At 65.4% G+C, this 19,688-nt stretch overlaps 1 protein-coding gene across 3 annotated transcripts; it reads right to left on the reverse strand.

Moving 5' to 3' along the window:
- Positions 1-1,623: 1,623 nt before the first annotated feature.
- Positions 1,624-18,573, reverse strand: ASPG (asparaginase). 3 transcript variants are annotated; one of them, XM_077128391.1, is made up of 15 exons: positions 18,490-18,573; positions 14,542-14,650; positions 14,150-14,261; positions 13,340-13,465; positions 12,370-12,453; positions 11,375-11,501; positions 8,652-8,764; positions 8,280-8,462; positions 8,060-8,173; positions 7,558-7,677; positions 6,387-6,482; positions 6,131-6,294; positions 4,733-4,819; positions 3,617-3,716; positions 1,624-3,206 (listed from the first exon to the last, which is right to left on the reverse strand). In XM_077128391.1, the coding sequence occupies exons 1-15, from the start codon at positions 18,569-18,571 to the stop codon at positions 3,057-3,059; spliced, it is 1,767 nt and encodes a 588-aa protein (XP_076984506.1). In that variant the 5' UTR covers positions 18,572-18,573; the 3' UTR covers positions 1,624-3,056. The 3 variants fall into 3 exon arrangements, with proteins under 3 accessions (XP_076984506.1, XP_076984505.1, XP_076984504.1); XM_077128390.1 differs by lacking the exon at positions 18,490-18,573 and having other exon boundaries at positions 1,624-2,946; positions 3,126-3,206; positions 14,542-18,477; XM_077128389.1 differs by lacking the exon at positions 18,490-18,573 and having other exon boundaries at positions 14,542-18,477.
- Between the last annotated feature and the right edge of the window lie 1,115 nt (positions 18,574-19,688).

Raw genomic sequence — 19,688 nt, forward strand, 5'->3', positions numbered from 1 at the left:
GTGCCTCTGCGCCTGCTGCTGAGTTCTAGGTCCTAGGCCTGAGCGTCCGGGCGTGGAGTTGGGGGCCCTGGGGTAGAGGGGTGCTGGGGTGGGCGCCGGTCAGAGCGTGTGTTACCGAGAGGCGCCTCCCCCACACCACCACAGCCTCCGTGGGGAAGAGAGGGGCCCGAAGGAGCAGGGGGGTGGGCTGCTCCCTCAGCAAAGGCAGGCGCTGTCTCCGGCATCAGAGAACTGGGCGAGGGGGGAGCTACAAGCATCTGCGTGTCCCCCTTGCAGCAGGAGGTACTGAGGTGTGACTAGAAGGGACACTTCCTCGCATTAAAGGGAAATGCGGGTTACCTGTGGCTGGGGGCGGTGATGGCCCTAGATGGGACGCCAGCGGAGGAGTCTGATTTTATGATAGGAAACGCTGAGAACCCAGATGGGGCCGAGATGAAAGGAAGGTTGTTCCCAGAAATAACCCTGGGTCCCGATGATGAGGACAGGCTGTTGGAGGCGGGGCCCCACCCAAAGTGGAATTACCAGGCGGGGAGCAGCCAGCGCGCCGCTCTCCAATGGTGGGGTAGGAGGGGGAAGGGGGCGTCTGCAGTGACCCCGCGGGCATCAGGGTGCACCCGCAGTCCCAAGCCCGGGTCTGCCCAGCCGGTCCTTCCACTGAATGCACGCTGGGTGCACCCCCTGCTCCGCGCCTTCGGTTCTCCAGCTGGAAACGGGCGGGAGGGTGCACGGTGACTCCCCCCCTCCCCAGCCAGGCGGACCCGACGGCCCGCATGCGCTCTCCCTGGGCTCCCTGCCGTGACCAGTCCCTCCGTCACACCAGGACTCGTTGGCCCGTTGCTCTCCCCCGTGGGCTGCTGCAGGAGGCAGAGGGCCGTGGTCCACCCACTCGTGGCTTCACGTGGGTCCTCGGAGGAGCTGCCCCACCTTGAAACAAAACAGCCCCCAAGGAAGTTTCCAGGGAGGTGCCTGTGACCTTTGGCGGCTCTGATGCTGTCCAGTCTGGGAGCTGCCAGGTTAGGGCTGTGCATCTCTCCAGGGCATGGAGGGGCCCAAGAGTGGGGGCTCCACACCCCACTCTTGGGGAGTGCACCCCACATCTGTCCACCAGGAGAAGCTTTTTCCTGCCCCCCTCTGCCCCAGGGGTCTCTGCTGGGCTCTGTCAGTGACCCACTTGGGGAAAAGCCAGCTCAGCAACTGCCCTCGTGGGACTCCAGGATGCCGTGGGTGTTTCCACACTGGCAGGTTGGCACCTGCTTGGGAGGTGCTGCCAGCTGGGGCAGGTGAGCACCTGCGGCTCCCACACCCCAGGGTTCTGCTGCTGTTCGACTACCCCACTGCCTCATCGTGGCTCTCTGAGGGGCCCGGCCCCACCCAGGTGGGCACCCCCAACTACAGCCCCCCAGCTCAGGAAACCTCCCACTCAGGTAGGGGCCCCAGACTCCCCGATCAGTCGAGCCCAGTCGGAGTGGCACCACCAGGTTGCGCCAGGGCCAGGCGCTGGGACCTGGATGGCGGCCAGCTGTGGGGCCCGCCCGGGCCTGGGAACCAGGCTGGGAAACCTGGGGGTGCAGGTGGAGCCGCCCTGGCAGAGGCCCCGGAGGCATGGGGGGCCCAGAGCCAGCTTTGCCCAACACCTACGGAGCGCTCGCTCTCAGGCTGGGCAGCCCTTCCGAGTCCCCATCCCAGGGGCCCACCAGACAGATGGAGAGCAGAGCGGACTCCGCACAGGGGCAGAGAGAAAGGTACTGGAGAAGCGGGGTCACACCACACAGAGGGGCTAGGGGACCATGTGCAGCGGGAGCGGCCAGCCCAGGCCACAACTCGGGGGTCAGAAGGGGCACCCTGGGTGGGGTGAGCTGAGGTGAGGTTGTCATTCTGGACGCCCCAGTGTTGGGACAGAGTGACACCATCTGGGACACTAACAATGCAGGTGCCCTTAGAGAGCTCGACCTCCAGCCTGGGCCTGCCAGGCCCATTGGCATGCATGCCAGGCAAGCACAGCTGGGGCTGGCAGGGTCTTCCCTTCTCTGCCTCCGTTAGTAGCTGGCTGGGCAGGACAGGCTCCCAGCAGGCAAGGGTCAGGGGCTGCGGGAGGGCAGGGGCTGACATCACCACACCCAGTAGCTCCCCTCCCGTCCTTCGGTTGCTCATCAGCTCCTAAGCACCCCTGAGCCCTACCATGCCCTCCTGCCCTGTGCTGGGGTCAGGGGTGGGGACACCATGGTGACCAGAATGCTGTGGAAGTTCTCGTGAAGGCGGAAAACCAACAGGGCCCCTCGCCCCGTGAGCTGATGAAGAGCTTTGCCCAGGGCCCAGCTCCCTACATGCAACCAAGTCCTGAAGCCCAGACAAACACACTCAGAGCCAGGCTTTGTGGGCCTAGGTAGGGACAGTCCCCAGAGCAATGCTGTATTGACACTCTGCCCAGCAAGGACTCCTGGAAACTGCGGGCATGATCTCAGCAGTGGGGCAGGCCATGGCCACAGGGAGACGTGGGGTGGGGTTCCTGATAGCCCCTCACTAGGTCACAGCAGGAGGGAATGGCTTGCACTGCAGCAAGAGGCTGCAGGTTAGACACCAGGCAGCACTTCCTGAGGCCCTGCTGTGAGGCTGCTTGGCCCATGTGTTGTATGGGGGCAGGGCAGCGGGCAAGCCCCAGCCCCTGCCAGGGACCCAGCCTCTAGCACAGGGACAGACCTGGGCATGCCCAGCCTGCCTTGAGACTTCGGGAGTGGGGGTGTCAGCTCGGGGCTGAGAAGACAACCACTCCTAGACCCCCGGCCCAATGGCCAGGCTTCCTGGGCTTGGGGCATGGTCCCAGTGCGGTGGGTAGAGTGGGCATGATGCGTGGCAGGAGGGGATCTGGGGTCCCCAACATGCTCGAGGAACTTCAAGACTGGGGCTGGAGCCCTCCAGGGCTCAGGTCTGGTGCATCATGGGGGGGACCTGGCAGGACAGACGCAGGAGATCTGAGGCCAGCCCTTCCTTCATGCAGCCTTCCCTGACTGCTCTGGCCCTCTCTCCAGCATATTCAGGCTCCCCTTGCAGTGTGTGCCCTACCCCCATCCCGGCCGGCCCTCAGGAGGGTCTGGCTGCAGCCTGGAAACTCCGGGGTGGGGGCTTACTGGGCTGGAGGCATGGCAAATGGCCTTGTCCTCCAGGGTGTGCAGCAGGGTCACTGTTTCCCGGTTTCCAGCAGCTTCCGCCTGCAGGAGGGAGCATGGGGAAGGGGTCTGGGGTGCAGACTAGCAGCCTGCACACCTGAACCCCCACCCCGGCCCTCCCACTGACCAGGACGCTACCCTGGGAACCCTCCAGGCCCCCCTCAGGCCTCTGGGGTCTGTTCCCACCTCCAGCTACGCACACTCTCTCCTCCCCCAGCTCTGGGCCTAGGGAGGAGCCTGGGACAGGAAAGGGAACAGCCCCCAGCCAGCTCCTGCCCATGAAGCACACCCACTAGGAGGAAAGCAGGGCAGGCCCTATGCACTGGGGCTTAGGCATTTGACAGGGGTGGGGCAGGGAGCGGAGCTGGTGGAGCAGTTAGGGAGGCCTTCCTGGAGTAGGTAGCAGAGTCCAGCTTTTGCAAAGGGTGGGGGGGCCACTGGTGGGCACTCACGATATGCAGGGCACTGCGGCCGTCGTAGCCTGGCTGCCCCAGGTCAGCGCCCGCCTGCCACCACGCCTGCAGACCCTCATTGTCCGCCTGGGATGCCAGCCTGGGTGGGGGAGGGGTACTGTCAGGGCCTGCCCAGAGCTCCCCTATCTGCCCAGGGTGCCTGGGGCGCTTTCACAGAAACAGACCTGGTCAGCTGACACTAGCAGCAGTGGGTGGGGCCGGCAGATGATCTGAAGGCGGGTTTCACCCACGGGGCAAGGATGTACACGCATGCGCACACATACACACACCCAGAGTCGTGCACAGATGCACATGCACACACTCATAGACACACTCGTGCATGCACATGTACACACAAACCCTTATTGCAGACACACCGAAACATGTGTGAACATGCACACAAACGTGCGCACACACCCTCCACTTGCCAAACCGTGTGCCAGTTTCGTATTTCACAATAGCTCCCCCCAGGGCAGGGCCGCAGTGAGGAGGGAAGCGTTCAGCAGCACGGGGTTCAGAGGTACACCGTGGCATGGGGTGCCTGGCTGGGAGAGGGGCCAGTGGCGGGGAGAAGGCCACCCATGGGAACTCTGCCCCCTTAACAGCCCACTGCTGCCCCCTGTGCCTGGCCCGCCTCGCGGACTCTCCTCTCTCTCTGTCTCTCATCTCCCCACCCCAATCCCTGACTATACCCCAGATGGAGGAGGGATCCCCATGCCCACCTAGCCATCCTCCAGCACCCTAACTGAGGGATCTCAGGGACCCTGGGCCTCTGTCTCACAGTGATAAAATCTCAAGAGAAGCCCCAGCACTGCGTGGTGGCCGTTTGGGGGACCAGGAAGGGAGGAGGTCAGGCAGGACCACAGGGCCACTAGGAGGGGCCCCTCGGAGCTAGGCCCACCCCCAAGGCGGGGAGGGAGCCTTCAAGACCAGGGCCCTGCCTGGGGGGCTTCGATATCCCCGCCTCACCCACCCAGCCCACCCTCCCAAATGCAGCCCCGCATTTGGCCCCTCCATACCCCTTCCCGAGCCCATCCTACCCTGAGACCGTGGGCCGGCCCCTGCTGGCCTCTGTCCTGGGCCGGGAAAGACCCCCTCCCTGCCCACGGCCCTCACCTGCACAGCTCTGAACCTGCGTCCACCAACTCCTGGGGGGACAGGCAGGCGCCGGCCGCCCGCAGTAGCTCGATGACAGTCTGATGCCTGCCAGAGAGAGCCACGCTGACTGCCTGCCCCGGCCCCTCAGCCCAGGCTGTGAGGTGCCCTCCTGGGCTCTGCCATGTCTACCTCCCAGACACCTCCCCAGGCGCCCCCACCCCCACGGCCCAGCCCGTCCATCCCCATGGCCCCCACGTGGTCTCCCCCTACCCATTCCGAGAGCTCCCCAGAAGCCGCACCTAGCTGTCCACCCCCACTGCCTGCCTCAAACACGCATCAAATGGCCAGGCGTGGGTCTGGAGAAACTGAGGCAATCAGGCCTAGCCTCTGCCCTAGAGAGTAGGGTGGACAAGGCACGGGCAGACGCAGGTGACTGTGGGGTGGGGCTGGCAGCCCACAAGAGCCGGATGGCCTGTAGGCTCCAGGGGCTGCCTGGAGGGTGGGCTGCTGGCCAGGGCCAGGGCGGGTACAACAGGGCTTGACCCACCAGCTGTGGTGCCATGGGCAGCGGGACCCTTCTAGAACCTCCGGGTGTGGACCTGCCCTGTAAATTCTAAGGTCACCCCACTTTTGGGAAGCCTTGTGCTCTCCCTCCCCGGGGCAGAGCCCCTTGTTGGGCAGGCCGGTTGAGGGGCGCTGTGAGCCCACGGCCATGACCCCTGCCTGTGCCCCAGGACGCCCTGTCTGGAACCTGGCCACAGACTACCCCAGGCCAGGTCCTCCACCGCAGCCCCCACCCTTCTGCCACCTTCACGGAGGCCTGCCCGAGGACCCCTGGGTGGGTGGGGCACCCCAGCCTCTTTCTGGGGTACTCCAGAGAGGCCCCCTCTCCCCGCCCCCACAGGCGCTCCCGAGGGTGTAACGTCGGCCGGCGGCGAGAGAGCAGACGTCACCTCTGCACGCAGGAAAAATAAAGATTACAGTGGGGTAAAATTTAAAGGCTGTGATTCCGGCAGTCTCAGCCCCCCACCCCTGACCCCCGACACACTCACACACGCACGCTGCACACTCGGTATTTGAGACACGGGTAGCCCACCGCACGTGCCTGCGCCCCGCCTCGTGCCCTTCCCAGGGCTTCAGCGGAGCCCCTCCAAGGCCCTATCCCGCCCCCGGGTTTCGGCTGTCAGTCAAAGGCGGCGGGGTCCCACCCTAGGAGAGGCGACCGAGTGGGGGGCGGCAGGCGCCTCCAGGTGGACCAGCCAGCCCCTCGGGAGGGAGCCGGAGGAGGGCCGCCGCCGGGTGGTCTCAGGCCCCAGATGCCTGCTTCTCGGCCATACAGGCCGGGGCCCCACAGTCCCCGCGTGCACCCCAGTACAGGGCCTGCCCTGGACCCTGCACACGGCAGGGCCCCCGTACCTGCCGCGCACAGCCAGCAGCAGTGGGCTGCACCCATCCCCGTCGCGGGCGTTCACGTCTGAGCCCCCATGCAGCAGCATGCTGACTATGTCAGCGTGGCCCCCCCGGGCAGCCACATGCAGTGGGGTCCGGCCGATAAAATCCTCCTGGGTCAGGTCACTGCCCTGGGGGGGAAAGGGGATATGTCATGCCTAAGAGGGGACCGGGAAGGCCCCAAGGAGCGACCTGAGGGGTGGCCCAGGAGGGGGCGGCTCACCATATCCAAGAGGGCCTGCAGGGCATCCAGGTCACCAGCGTGGGCCACGGCACAGGCCAGGCTGGGCTTCAGGACATCCGGCACAGCGTCCAGCTCCTGGGCAGGGGGTGGGGACAGAGTACCGTGGGGCCACAACCAGTGTTGCCCCTTACATAGGGCAAGGTGGGCAGGGCAGGCAGGCCAGGGTCCAGGGCGTGTGTGGCCCCCACGGCTGGCTGCTGGTCTGGGTCAAAAGTCTGGCCACCTGCTTAGTCGCAGCCACAGGACAGAAAGCCCAGGTGTGACATTCAAGTCTCCCCACCCACCCCAAGGTCCAGCCATGCCCGCAGCCCCAGGAGCCCCAGCTGTTTGTCCTCGCCAGCTCTGCTCGGTGACCCCCCATCTGCTCTGCAATCCCAAGTGCAGGGACAGACTTGAGACGAATGGCCTGATTGTGCAGGAAGGGGTGCTGTGACCCTTCCCTTGAAAAGAGACTGTCCGCGCACACCGGTACCTTCCTTTGGGGCCATCCCCGGGCCTCCTGCCCCAGCACATGAGCAGGTGAGGAGCTCCCTGGTGTGCAGACGCCCTACCCAGCTGCCCACGCCCAGCTGTCACCAGGTTTCCACAAGCCACCCTAGGCTCAGGCCCACTCTGGCCCTCTCACCTCACCTCACCCCTTCCCAGCAAGAGACTCCCATGCTACAGCGGTAAACTGAGACACAGGGCTCACACCATGACCCAGACAGACCTGGGAAGTGGTGCTCAGGCCCTGGCAGCTTCGCCCAGCCACAGGGGGTCCGGTGACCCCTGCAAATCTGGCCCAGCCCAGGCCCTGCATCCTGAAGCAGGGTTCCTGGCCCCGCTGTAGGTCAGGACCCCTTGTGTGGGTGCTGATGGAGAGGAGAAGGGCCCTAAAGCCTGGGCCACGTCTTCTGATGCTGGGGGACAGCCAAATCTCCAGGGAGCCCTCCAGCCCAGAACCGAGGGAGACTTCTATACAGGGCCCATCGGGACAGGCAGCGTTCCCACCCAGGAGCCCATCCCAGGGTCAGTGCTCCCCGTGCATCACTCCACGGGTCCCTGTGTGCCTCGCTCTGGTGCTCCCCAAGTCTTTCTCCTGGGCCCCAGCACCCAAGCCCCACCAGCTCCTTGTCACCCGCCTGGCCCGGGCAGCCCCCGCCGGCCATACCTGACGTCTGCTCAGCCTGAGGAACTGGGCGACCCGCTGGCCCACCGTACTGCCCTGCACAGAGGCTTGGGGGGCCTCCACAGGCAGCGTCACCTCCCCCCGCAGGTCTTTGGCCAACAGCTGCCAGGAGCACAGAGACACCCACCAGGTGAGCAGAGCCCAGGACCACCCAGCTGAGCCCCCAGGCTGGGGACCTCAAGGCTGCCTTCCCTGGCCCACCCTGGGTCCTGATAGCTTCCCGCTGGCCCAACGGAGGGGACAGTGCCCTGGAGGGGTGGAGGGAATGGGGCACGACCAGGGACCACCTGCGGTTGGGGGGGCCTCAGTCTGGGCGCCTCTGGGAAGGGTGGGTCAGCGTGGGCCCGGAGTTAGGCCTTTGCCTCCAAGGGGAGGCCACCCACCTCCCAGGGTTTTCTAAGCCCACATGCACACACAGCCTCGGGGGCCCGCTGCTCGGCAGCCTCCCCACCCCCCCGCCCCCCCGCCCGTGCAGTGCACACACCTGCTTCCGCTCGTCCAGGCCCAGCCCTGGCCGGCCCAGCACGTAGGACAGCTTGGCGAGGGCGGCCTCTGAGGTCATGTCAAAGCCGGAGACAATGCCAGCCCCCGCCATGGCCTGTGAAGGAGGGGCAAGGAGGTGGTGGCTCACCCAGCATCCCCCCCACCCTGGCCTCCTAGGCTCAGGGGCTCCTCCCCGGGCCTCCACCCACGGCCCACCCTACCAGGCTAGATGCATAGCTCGAGGTGACAGCGCCCTGAAGGCAGTGGGTGCAGTTGACGATGATGAGGCCGCGCTGGGCCGCCGCCCGCAGCTCCTGCAGGAGGTCCGGCTTGGTGGGCCCATTCCCGGAGCCAAAGCTCTCCATGACCACGCCCTTCAGGGGGGGCTGCAGGAAGGCCCGGACCTGTGGGACAGAGCAGGTGGAATGGCCAGGGACGGCCAGGAGATGCGTGGGGGACCCTGCAGAGCCCAGGCCAGCTCTGGTGGACATGTGCGCGAAGCCTGGGACTGAGTGGGGGAGGCACCCCGGCCAGCCGCTGTAGCGGCGCCCCCACCCGCGAGACCCCTGCCCAGCCCAGCACGCGGCCCATACCAGCCTGGCAGGGATCCCCGGGTAGAGGCGCAGCAGGGCCACCTCCGGCTCCATGCAGCTGTGCACCACCAGCTTCCCCCGCTGCGGCGCCACCAGCACCAGCTCCTGATTGACTGAGGACACAAGGGCCACTTGCCCGCGTGCTCCCACCCACCATGGGCCAGCCTCAGCCTCCCTACTGTGTCCCCTGAGCCCCGAGCCCCAAGCCCTTGCACGGCATTTCCACTGCCTCCTGCCCTGCCTCTACTCCCGGGCCCAGATCCTCCCAGCTGCAGGTCACTCCTCCAACATGTGCCGGCTCCGGCCTGTGCCCGGCTCTGGCAGGTGTGGGATTCAGAGCAGGCAGCGTGGCTGCCTTCGAGGCAAGAGAGCGATGAGTGAGCATCGGGTGGCACATGTGACCTCGCCGGGTGAAGAGGCAGGGATGACCCTCCTCGCCCCCAAGATGGAGTCTGAGCGGATTCTTACGGGGTGGGGGTGGGGAGGAAGGGGGAGCCAAGGCGTTCCCGGCAGAGTGCGTGGACGTGCGCAAAACGCTGCACCGCTGGGAGCTGCACTGGACTGGGCCGGGTCCTAAAATGGCCTGGAAGATGGCGCACCTGCCCACCGCATCCCCTCTTCCACACACCTCTCACCAGCCAGCTGCATCTGCCCGTGCTGAGGACCTGCCCCACCCCCACTGCCCAGCCTCACTGGACCTGCCCCTGCAGTCCCAGCGCCGGCCACACTGCCCAGTAGTCAGGCCCTCTTCCGAGTATGCTGAAGGAGGAAGGGCACAGCCGGTCAGCGAATGGGCAGACGGATGGAGGATAATGGAAGGATGGTGGATGGGCAGATGGGTGATAGGTGGGTAGATGTGGGATGTGTGTGGATGGGAGGGTGGGGGTGGGTGGATGGGAGGGTGGGGGGGGTGGATGGGAGGGTGGGGGGGGTGGGGAGGATGAGTCTTCCTGCCTCCCCACTTTGGGGGAAAGAAAACCTCCATCGAATTCTCCCCGAGTCTTAGAGGCCTGACATAACCATTGCCCTCTCACTAGCACCAGGGTGGGAAACGGTGGAGTTTCAAGTCAGGTGGAAAGCAGAGAGGAGCAGGCATTTGGGGGTCAGTGCCCCTTAAATGCCACACATAGAGTTTTCCATGTGCTCAGGCTGGAAACTCAGAGGGTCAGTGTCCACGAGTGGGAAGGCTGGCTGCTCCACCAGACCCGGAGCTCCCGGCCAGCTCCTAGCTCCTGCTTAGGAATGGCCTGCACCCTCAGGGACCCACCTCCGCCCTCAGCATGCAGAGGCCAGGTCCTGGCGATCCCCCACTGGCCAGTGGGCACTGGAGAGCAGTCTGGGGTGGCAGGTGCCACGAAGACTTCCAGACCAGCCAGGGAAACCGAGGCAGAGGGAGGGGAAGGGTCATGCCTGAAGCTACCCAGCAAGTCTGGCACAGAGCCAGGATGAGAAGTGGGGCTCTCCCGACCCGACCTCACACCAGCTGCGTGCAAGCCCGTAGCCTGCTGCTCTCTTCTGCACAGCCATTTGCATGTGATAATAGACAGAGGGACATTCTGAGCACACGCTGCCTTCCCAGCCTGAGTTGTGGGGTGGGAGGTAGCAGAGGCCGAGAACACAAACCCCCTGCCCCCCACCCGCGCTGCCACATCAATCAGCCCTGCACAATAGCCGCATGGGCGTCCTTTAATTTAGGGACGTGCAACTCAGCTGGGAGAGCAGATAAGACGGCAGCTTGGGGGCTGCTGGGGGGGCTACTGCCAGCACCCAAGAGTTATGGCTGCAGAGGGGGCTCGGCACGGAGGGGACAAAGAATGCCTGCCACCCACCGCGGGCAGTCCCCCTCCTTGCACTTGGAGGGACAAAGAGGAAGGGGGGCAGCAGCTCCTGACTACATGGCCTGTGGCCTGGCATGGAGCTGGCAGAGGCTTTCCAGACCACCCCCAGCTCCCCAGACCTGCAGACTCCCGGCTGTAGCTCAGGCCCAGGTGAGGGCGAGGGCACTTGCTGTAGAACCCCACTGCTCCCCACAGGGACTGGTCCTCCTCAAGGCCGCCAGCCCCTCCAAACTGCCCCCAAAAGCTGGTGGGCTCTGCCAGGCCCTGGAGCCTCCGAGGCGGGCTCCAGTGGAAGGGACACCCTGCACCTCCAGCTAGTGGGATGGGGCCAGACCTGGGATTCCCTGGAACCCCTTGTCAGGGTCCTGCCATCGCAGGCAGGAGCCATGGCATCCTTGGGGGCCCAGCCAGGCACCAAAGCCAGTAGACAGGAGCTTCCCCCAGCCAGGTGGCATGGGGGAAGGGCCAGGGGTCACCCCAATGCAGAGACCCCCATGGGCCCGGGAGTGACCCTGGTGGCCCAGGGTGGCCCTGAGCCTGGATGCAGCCACGAGTACCAGGGTGGCTGAGGATGCAGTAATGCCAACCCCCAGGGTGCAGTCAGAAGTCACAGGCTATGGGCGGGCCCCAGGGGAGGTCCCCAGAAAGTCTCCCTTGGCCCCAGGAAGCACGTTGGGGACGAGGTCTTGCAGCAGGGATCCGGGAGACAGAGAGGCCTGGGCAGTACCACGGGCAGGCACTGAAGGCGCCCCTGAGCCAGGGCACCATGGCAGCAGGTTCCCCGGGCTTCTGCTCCCAGAGTCACAACCATACGGCACCCTCTCCCCAAGTCAGGGGGAAGTGTCCCCCACACCTGATTCCCAGGCAGACACCTGGCCCTCTTACTTATGATGTCGGGCCCCATGGTGGCCAGGGGGGGCAGGTTGGGGGAGCAGAAGGCTGCGAACCTGCGTGAGTCCACCTTGGTGGCCCTATTGCCCCGGAACAGCTGGTTCTGGAAGAACAGACAGACCTGCGGACGGGGTGGGGGGGCGTGCAAGGAATGGGTTCTCAGCGCTGGGCCCCTCCAGAGGCACCTCCCGCTCACTCCCTGCAGCCAGTGAGCAGCTCGTTCCCCATGGGGAGGCAGAGAGGGGTCCCAGGACAGATGAGCCCCCTGGAACAGCACTTTCGGGCAGCTCAGCCTCAGTGGGTCCCTGCAGGCCCTGGGTGGTCAGCATGGCTTCTCAGGGGCCCTGGGTGAACTCAGCCCACAGGGAAGAGGAGGTAGTACCTGGGGGGCCCCGGCGGCACACTCACGTCCCTGCAGAGCCCTGCGGAGCTGGGGGTGATGTTTGGGGCTGTTCCCCAGTGGGGCTGGGCCGGGACCCAGGGGACCTGAGAACACTGCCTCTTTGAAGCCACTTCCCCAGAGCCTGGGGGCCTCTTGGAAGGGACACAGAAAGACAGCAGGGGCTCCTGTTGAGTAGGGGCAAAGGGAGGCTGGCAGAGCCGCTCCCACAGAGCAGAGCAGGAGAGGGGAGGGGGCGGCATGCCAGGTACAGAGTGCGCATCATTCATGGAAACTTTTATGCATCTGACGACAGGAATCAAGGGGTGGGGGTTGGGGGGAGACACTGAACTCCCAACAGTGCTGGTTCCCAGGGTGAGAGTAGGCAGGGCTGTTTCCTGCTGTTTTCTCTATTTCTTTTTTTTTCTTTTTTATGATGACCTGCATTACTTGTGAACTGAAAGATTTTAAAATCTTGTTCCATGCCGCGTGTCCCACCTGAGGCCATGCCCCCAAGTGCATCTAGGGTCCCAGAAAGTAGGCAGGCTGAGGGTGCCCACTGCCCGCCTGCCCCAGCCCCGCTCTGCCTGCCTGCCCAGGCCCCTGGCACCTCAGGGATGGTGTACTGGCCGGCCATGAGCAGGGCTCCCAGCAGGTTCTCCCGGCCGTCGCTCCACAGGGTGTGGATGGACACCTGGGGGAAAGAGGCCGGCAGAGGGGCTGAGGCAGGAGCAGCTGGCAGTTGGGGGGATTGAGAGGCCCCCAGTGGTCTGGCCAGGGAAGGCTCTGGGCTGGTGGGCCGGGGGGGAGGAAGCTGCTGGGAACGAGAACTTCCCCGAAGCTTTCAGCTGGCACTTGGCTGACAGCGATGCTGACCGTGCAGCCGCCCCCAAGCCCCGTACCCACTCCACGTCCTGCTGGCAGTGACCCCACCCCAGACACTGGCAGGAAAATGAGGCCACAGGGCCCAGGGCAGTGGTCGGTGCCGTGCTCCCTCCCTCCCCTCTGCCTCCGTGCATTCAGGCCAGGCCAGGCTAGATCGTGGGCTGGGCTGAGAGTGGCCATGGGATGGCAGGGGCCGGCTGTGCCATGGCCCCACCCCCCTGCACACTCTTGGGGGCTTGTCCCCGTCCCTGGCCCTCTGCTGCCCTGTCTACTATGGAGGTGGTGGCCACAAGGGACTCTGAGTAGCACCCAGCGCCCTACCATTCCACCTGGGAGGGGCAGGGGTGCCAGGGAGGGTGTGGAGGCCAGCAGAGTGGGCAGTCAGCACGGGGACACTGTGGGCGGCAGCTCCACATGTGGCCATGCTGGGCAGTGCCCGAGGTCCACTTCAGAGGGGGAGCTGGCGGAGATGGAAGCAGGCAGGTGCCGGGGTGCAGGGAGGCCTCCAGTGTCCCCCAGTCATGGCCCACCCCAGAGAGAGCAGGAGGGACCTCTGGGGGTGCCTGGAGCAAGAAGGTGGGGTTCTGCTTCAGCCACAACATGCAGCCCAGCTCAGACCCCACTCTGGACCCCTGCTCGGCCCTCCACGGTGTGAGCCTGCCCTGGCCTGGGGATGCCCCTGCTCCCCACGCAACCTGGGCCCCCGTGAGTATGACGGTTTTCTGCAGGTTCTCCAGCGCGAAGGAAAGCGCAGAGGCGGCGAAGGCCATGGTGTCAGTGCCCTGGATGATCACGAAGCCGTCGTGCTGCTCGTAGCGCTCCTGCGGGGAGGGATGCTCAGGCCCGCCTGGGGGGATGCAGGGGCCCCCACACGGCCCCTGCCACAGGGTCAGTGTCCCCAACCCTCGGCGCCCCTCGGGGTGGAGACGCTGTGGCCGGGAGCCCTGGAAGGCCCCGAGGACAGGGACGCTCCCCTCACAGCTCCTGCGACGTGCCCGGGGCCCAGCGAGACAGGCCCGCCCGCCTCCGGGAGCCCCAAGCCGCCCCAGCTTCGGGCCGTCCGGGGCCTTGAGGAAGGGCCGATCCTGGCGGGCAGAGGCGCGGGGAGGCCGAGGCAGGGCGGAAGCGCCCTCTCCTGGCCCCGCGGCCGCGGTGGGGGAGGGGCGGGGAAGGGGCTGGGGGGAGGCGCGGGGGGCCCGCGGCGGGGAGCCCGGCGGCGCCCACGCTTTAGCCCCCCCGGCTAGCCTGCAGCGCCTCAGTCGGGCCCTAAACCCACTACGACCTCATCTCCTGGGCAGAGGATGCGAAGCCCACGCCAGGTACCAACTGGCGGGTGGGGGTGGGGGAAGCTGGGTGAGGACCACCGGGGCGGGGCCGGCCCCCCTGTCCTGGATGGGGACGCAGCCTCCCTCTGCGCTGAGGCCCGGCCGAGGGCCCCGCAGCCTCTGGCGCCCCAGGTCTCGGTGGTCGCCAGACCGGCTCCACCTCCAACGGGCGCCCCCCACCTCAATGGTCTGCGCAATCTGAATCCACTCGGTGAGGGTCATGTCACTGGAGTCGAACAGGGGCTGCCACTCCAGCACGGTGTAGATGATCCTCTGGCCGGGACTGGCCGGGCTGCCGCATGGAAGGCAAGCCCTGAGGCCCTGCTCCCAGCTGCTCCCCACTTCTCCCTGCCCTCCCCCCAGCCCCACCTGTGGAGCCCTAGGGCAGGAAGGTAAGGAGGAAGTCCTGGGACCAGCCACCTCCCTCCAGGCCTGATGCCCTGCCCCGAGGAGGGGGGTGGGAAGTCCCAGGCTACCAAGGATGGGTGAGAGGATCTTGTGGCGACCCTGCGCAGGCGACACCCTGAAGGCCCCTGCCCCCCAGAGCCAGGACCTAAGGGCGCCACACTCACGGCAGCACCAGCGTGTCCTGGGGGAGCCTCAGGGTCCGGGCATGCTCCTTGTCGTGGAACATTGGCAGTGCCCTCAACACGGCAGCCAGGCCCTGCGTGGGCACAAGCACTGCGGGCAGAGGCCAGGGGCAGGGCATCGGCATGAGGGCTGGGGTGGGTGGCAGCCCTGGGACCCTCCCCATGATGGCCATCAGCCCCCTGCCTGGAGCCGCTGCTGAGCCCTCCTCTCCCCTCCAGCTCCAGGGAGCTTCACACCTGGGGCCACCCCTGCTACCCACTTGTCCTGACCTCACCCACCACTCCACCCCCATGCCCCGAAGATGGCCCCTCCCTCTTGTTCTAAGCCTGACCCAAGATTCTCTCTTCCGGCCCAGCTCCTGGGCACCACCTCCAGGAAGTACCCCCAGACCTCCAGGCCGTGAGTGTCCAAACCCTCATGCTGCCCTTGTCCCACTGTCACCTCGCTCAGCTCCCTGTCCTGCACTGCCTGCCAGGGGCCATCTCCCTGCTGGTCTGTGGGCTCCTGGGGTACGAGGACTGTGCATGTCCCATCCAGACCCCCAGCACAACTCTGTGCCCTCAGCCAGCTCTGTGCCCCACAGCCAGCTCTGTACCCTCAGCCAGCTCTGTGCCCTACAGCCAGCTCTGTGCCCTCAAGACAGCTCCGTGCCCTCAGCCAGGACCCAAGGACGCTCTGGGCAGAAATGGTGCCTCATCCTGAGAAAACCATTCAATGGCCTAGGCATGTGCTCTGGAAACAAATGACCTGGCCTCCTGTCCCCACTGCTCCAGCCAGTCAGCAGCCTGAGGAAGGTCCGCTCACTCTTCAGGGCACCCAGGCCCCAGCAGGCTCGGCCGAACATCCCCCAAATGCTGGCTGGCACGGGCCCCAGGGCGCCAGCGAGGATGCAGTGTAGGCCCCCACAAAGTGCCTATGACAAAGCACCACCCACTGGGGCTGTGGCCAGCAGGCACCGCTTGTCTCCTGGTTCTGAGCCCGGAGCCCACGAGCCTGTCCAGAGAGGTTGTTGGCTGCTTCCAAAGACCTCAAGCTGGGGGTGAAGCCATGTTTCCCATCACCCAGGCCGGGGATCCCTGAGAACAGCTGCAGACCTGGGCATTGAGGAGAGCTTGGGGCCAGCGACAACCTAGCACTAGTTGCCGGGCATCCTCAGTGATCCCTGGTCCCCCCTTCCCATGGCCAACCTTGGCTAGGAGTCCTGGCCTGAGACCCTTCCTCTAAGGCCCACGAGCTTCTCCCGTCTCCTCAGTTCCGTTGGGGTTCCAGATCCTGGTCTGTGGGGAGCAGGATCTACTGGTCCCCACCTGGCCCTGTGTCCCCAGGGCCACTGCATTTTTGGGGGGAGGAGGGAGTGCATAGTCTAGGAATCGAACCTGGGACTTCCGCATGGAAGGCGAGCATTCAACCACTGAACCACCCGTGCACCCCAAGGCCACCTTTTATAGAATTGTAACAGGCCACTGGGTGACTGCAGTGAGTCACCCAGTGGCCCTCCAAAAAGACATGTCCACACCCAAACCCCAGGACCTGTGGAAGTGGTCTTATTTGGAAATAGGGTCTTTGCAGACATAAGTTAAGGACCTTGAGAGGAGATGGTCCTGGATTATGGGCAGAACCCCAAATCTGATGACAAGTGTCCTTATCAGATACAGAGGAGAGGCCACGTGAGGTGGCAGCGGAGGCTGGAGTGATATGGCCACAAGCCAGGGACATCTGGGCAGCCAGGAGCTGGGAGAGGCCCGGAAGTGCTCCTCAGAGTCTCCGCAGCCCCAGAAAAGTGCTACTGCATGCGTCCTGTGCACCCGAGGCCAGCTCCTCTTGTGTCGGGGTGCAGATCTGGCCGTGGTCTCCAGCCCAGAGCTACCATGGCGAAAACCACAAGGACACATGACCGACATCCGTCCTGGACCGCACCTCCTCCGGGATCCAGGGTCCTGTGCTCCCAGCTTGCCGCCTCAGTGAGGTCCTTGATTGCGTCACTGCCTCGTCACTGGCACCCGCCTGCTCCATCTCCTCCTGCCTCTGTCCCTGGCTTCTGTGCCTACTGGGTCCAGCTTCCTTGGCCTCTGGATGGAGGCCACTCTAATTCAATGGCCGTGTCCAAGTTGGATCTTGGAGACCCCATTCAGGAAGAGACCAACACCACAACTGACACCAACCCCTTCTGAGGCCCCATCCGCCGTAGGACCAGGGCTTAGGGCCTGCGCATGTCCTCATGGGGGCCGCAGGCAGTGGGGCAGGGTGTGTGTGGAGGCTGCCACCGAGGCCCCCTGGCTGGACCCCAATGGGGCGGCCGCCCCTTGGCCTGCTCCTACCTCGGGGACACGGAAGGACTGGGCCAAGGGGTGTCCCTTCTGCCACCCTGCCCCTCCTCCACAGCACCCTGAACTTTGGCAGGCACGGGGTGCCGGGCGCACAGCAAGTCCACTGTTTACCAACAGGCGCAGGAAGTGTTTCAACAGCAACAATCCAAACAGGTCTGCTGTGGTCCTTGCCGCTGGGCCACACACTGTCCTTGCAGGAGCCGGAGGCCACGTCAGCAGGGGCGGCCGAGTTAATCATTGGTGCTCGCTGGCATCAGGATTCGGGGGTGGGCCGGTCCAGTAGGTCTCCCCAGGGGACTCAGAGAGGGGCATGGAGGGGCCTGCGGCTGGCCTCACCTCCCCTTCTGGCCTGGACTGTGGGTACTGTCCTCACTTCTGGGCCTAAGTTTCCACCTCATGTTCTCGAAGGGGCCCTGCCACTATCCAGGTGACCCTGAGGGGCAGCTGGCCGCCAGGCATAAGTTCGCAGCCTGGCGTGGGCGTGCCCGATGCCCCCAGGTGTTCGGTGTGGGCATTTTGCCCCTGCCACTGGACCTCGTGCCTCCTCATCCTCCATCCTCTGGGGTGTCACCCTGGCCTCCCTAAGCTCTCTTGAGGGTGAGGAGACAGATGCTGCCCAGGAGTACCCAGGAAGGCCCCGTGACTGAGCACCAGAGCAGTCAGAAGCTGCTGCTCTGGTGGCACTGCTGCACCTCCAGCCTCCCCGGGGGACAGTGGTGGGGACTACGGCCACTCAGAGCCTGGGGAGCCCAGGAAACGCGGCCGGCTGCTTACAGACCAGGAGGGACAGCGTCAGGGGCCTACCCAGGAAGGGGCAGTCTTGGCCGCATCCACTCTGCCCAGCGTCCTGGGGACCACCTCCTCTCTTAGCTCCTCCGGCAGGACTCCAGGCTTCAGCCTCCCTCAGACACCCCTGTGACCCGCTCCCAGTGATGGAGCAGGGTGGCTTAACTCAGCCCTTCTCTGGCTCATGCAGTCAAAGCACAGGGGCCGCCAGGCTCCCTGCTGAGCCCCTGGTGTATTCCGGGGTCCCTTGGCTACTGGATGCCCTATGGGTCAGGCCTGTGCTGCAGGGATAGAGAAACTCTACAGCTCCACAAAGCCATGGGCATATGTCCCCAGAGGTGTCAAGGGGTCTTGGCTGTCATCCCAGATAAGCTACTTCCTGTCTGGGACCAAAGGAGTCCCAGTGGGGACCAGATGACCACTCCTTGGTGGCATCTTCACACCTGGCGCCTCCTCTGTCCAGGGCAGGGGGTGGGGGTGAGGCTCAAGACAGAGGCTGGGCGCCCCCACCCCACCTCTCCATGCTTCTACCTGCCACACCTGGCTCCCCAGGCGCCCCAACCAGAAAATGCCCACCAGGCCCTGCCGGGTCTCCCTTGCCCCTCTTTCCACCTGCCACCCACCCTGCGCTTCCAGAGCAGCCCTGGCCAGGGCAGGGGCGGGGCACAGCAGAGTGCCGCCACCGCCGCTGGGGACCCCGGGCGGGCCCAACGAGCCGCTCCCGGACCGGGTTTCCACTGACGGCGCCTGGATCGCGCGAGCTCACATGGCGGAGGCCGGCTCTGGAAAAGCGAAGCCCGCGGGCTACCGACTCACCGCCCTGCTCGCTCCGCATGCCCACCGTGCCGCCCGTGTAGATGGCCAGCAGCCGCCGCTCGGCCCCCGCAGCGCGCGCCATGCTTGGGGACGCAGGGGACTGCGCAGGAGGCGACCTGGGCGCGAAAGGTAGCGGGGAGGGGGCGGGTCTGTCTGGGGGCGGGGGCAGGGGGCGGAACACGCCGGGGCTGGGGGGAGGTGTCCCGCGGCGGGACGTGGCGGTGCAGGAGCCAGAGAGGAAAGGGGCGCGCGCAGTGCCTCGGTTTTCACTCGCCGCGGTGGACCTTGGAGGTTCCAAGGGGGTTCCTCTGGGCGGCGACGTCGGTGCGGAGGCGCGGGAGCGTGCGTGATGTGGCTCTCTCCGCCGGGAGCCCTTCAAGGCCCCGCGTCCCGAGTAGCCCCTCTGCCCACCCTCTTGGGGTGCTGGTGGCAAGGAGCAGGTGTGGGGCGGTGGCTGTGACCACCATCCACCTACTCGTGGTGACAGCCCCGCGGCAGGGTGGCCTGACGGCCCCCAGCTGCAGGCTGCATCGCCCAGACCCGCTTGGCACCCACCCCCGCCCCTCCTGCCTGGGGACCCTCTGCCCTCCCTGGGAAGCTGCGGTCTGAACACGCCTTGCCTTGGCCGCCGGTGACTGCCCACAGCCTGATCTCACTGTTCAGGGTTTTCGGAGCTGACAAACTGCACAATCACGTTGTCTAACAGGCAAGCAAATGAACGCAGTCCAGCGGGGCACCCCCACTCCAAATCCAGCGTGGCAGTGTTGGCACATTCCCTTCAGTGTCCTGCCCTCTAGAAGACTGTTCTTTGGCTTCTCTTCTGCATGGATCAGAACACCTGCCTGGCCGCCCCGTCAGTTAAACAAGACCCTCCACAGGGGGTCATTCCTACAGGAGTCATGATTTACCCTAAACAAGGCCCTTGCTCTCATCCCAGGACAGGGGCCCAGAAGGAAAGGGCGGTGGCATGTCAGGCTTGTGTCATGGAGATGATGCCAGGCCAGAGGGTGACCAGTAGCTTGGCAGGCGGAGGCTGCCTGTTGGGTGACAGGCTCAGGGTCTCAGCCCCCCGGTTCTGTTCTGCTTTGATTGTATTTTCGACTCCATCAACTTTCACCTTCGACACTCCTTTACTTGGTCATTTATTTACCCGTGTCCTCCCTCCATGGCCTGCTGTGCCCTGGGCCCTTGCCCTGGCA

The sequence above is a fragment of the Tamandua tetradactyla genome, chromosome 14 (assembly GCF_023851605.1).
Source record: "Tamandua tetradactyla isolate mTamTet1 chromosome 14, mTamTet1.pri, whole genome shotgun sequence".
Classification (NCBI taxonomy): domain Eukaryota; kingdom Metazoa; phylum Chordata; class Mammalia; order Pilosa; family Myrmecophagidae; genus Tamandua; species Tamandua tetradactyla.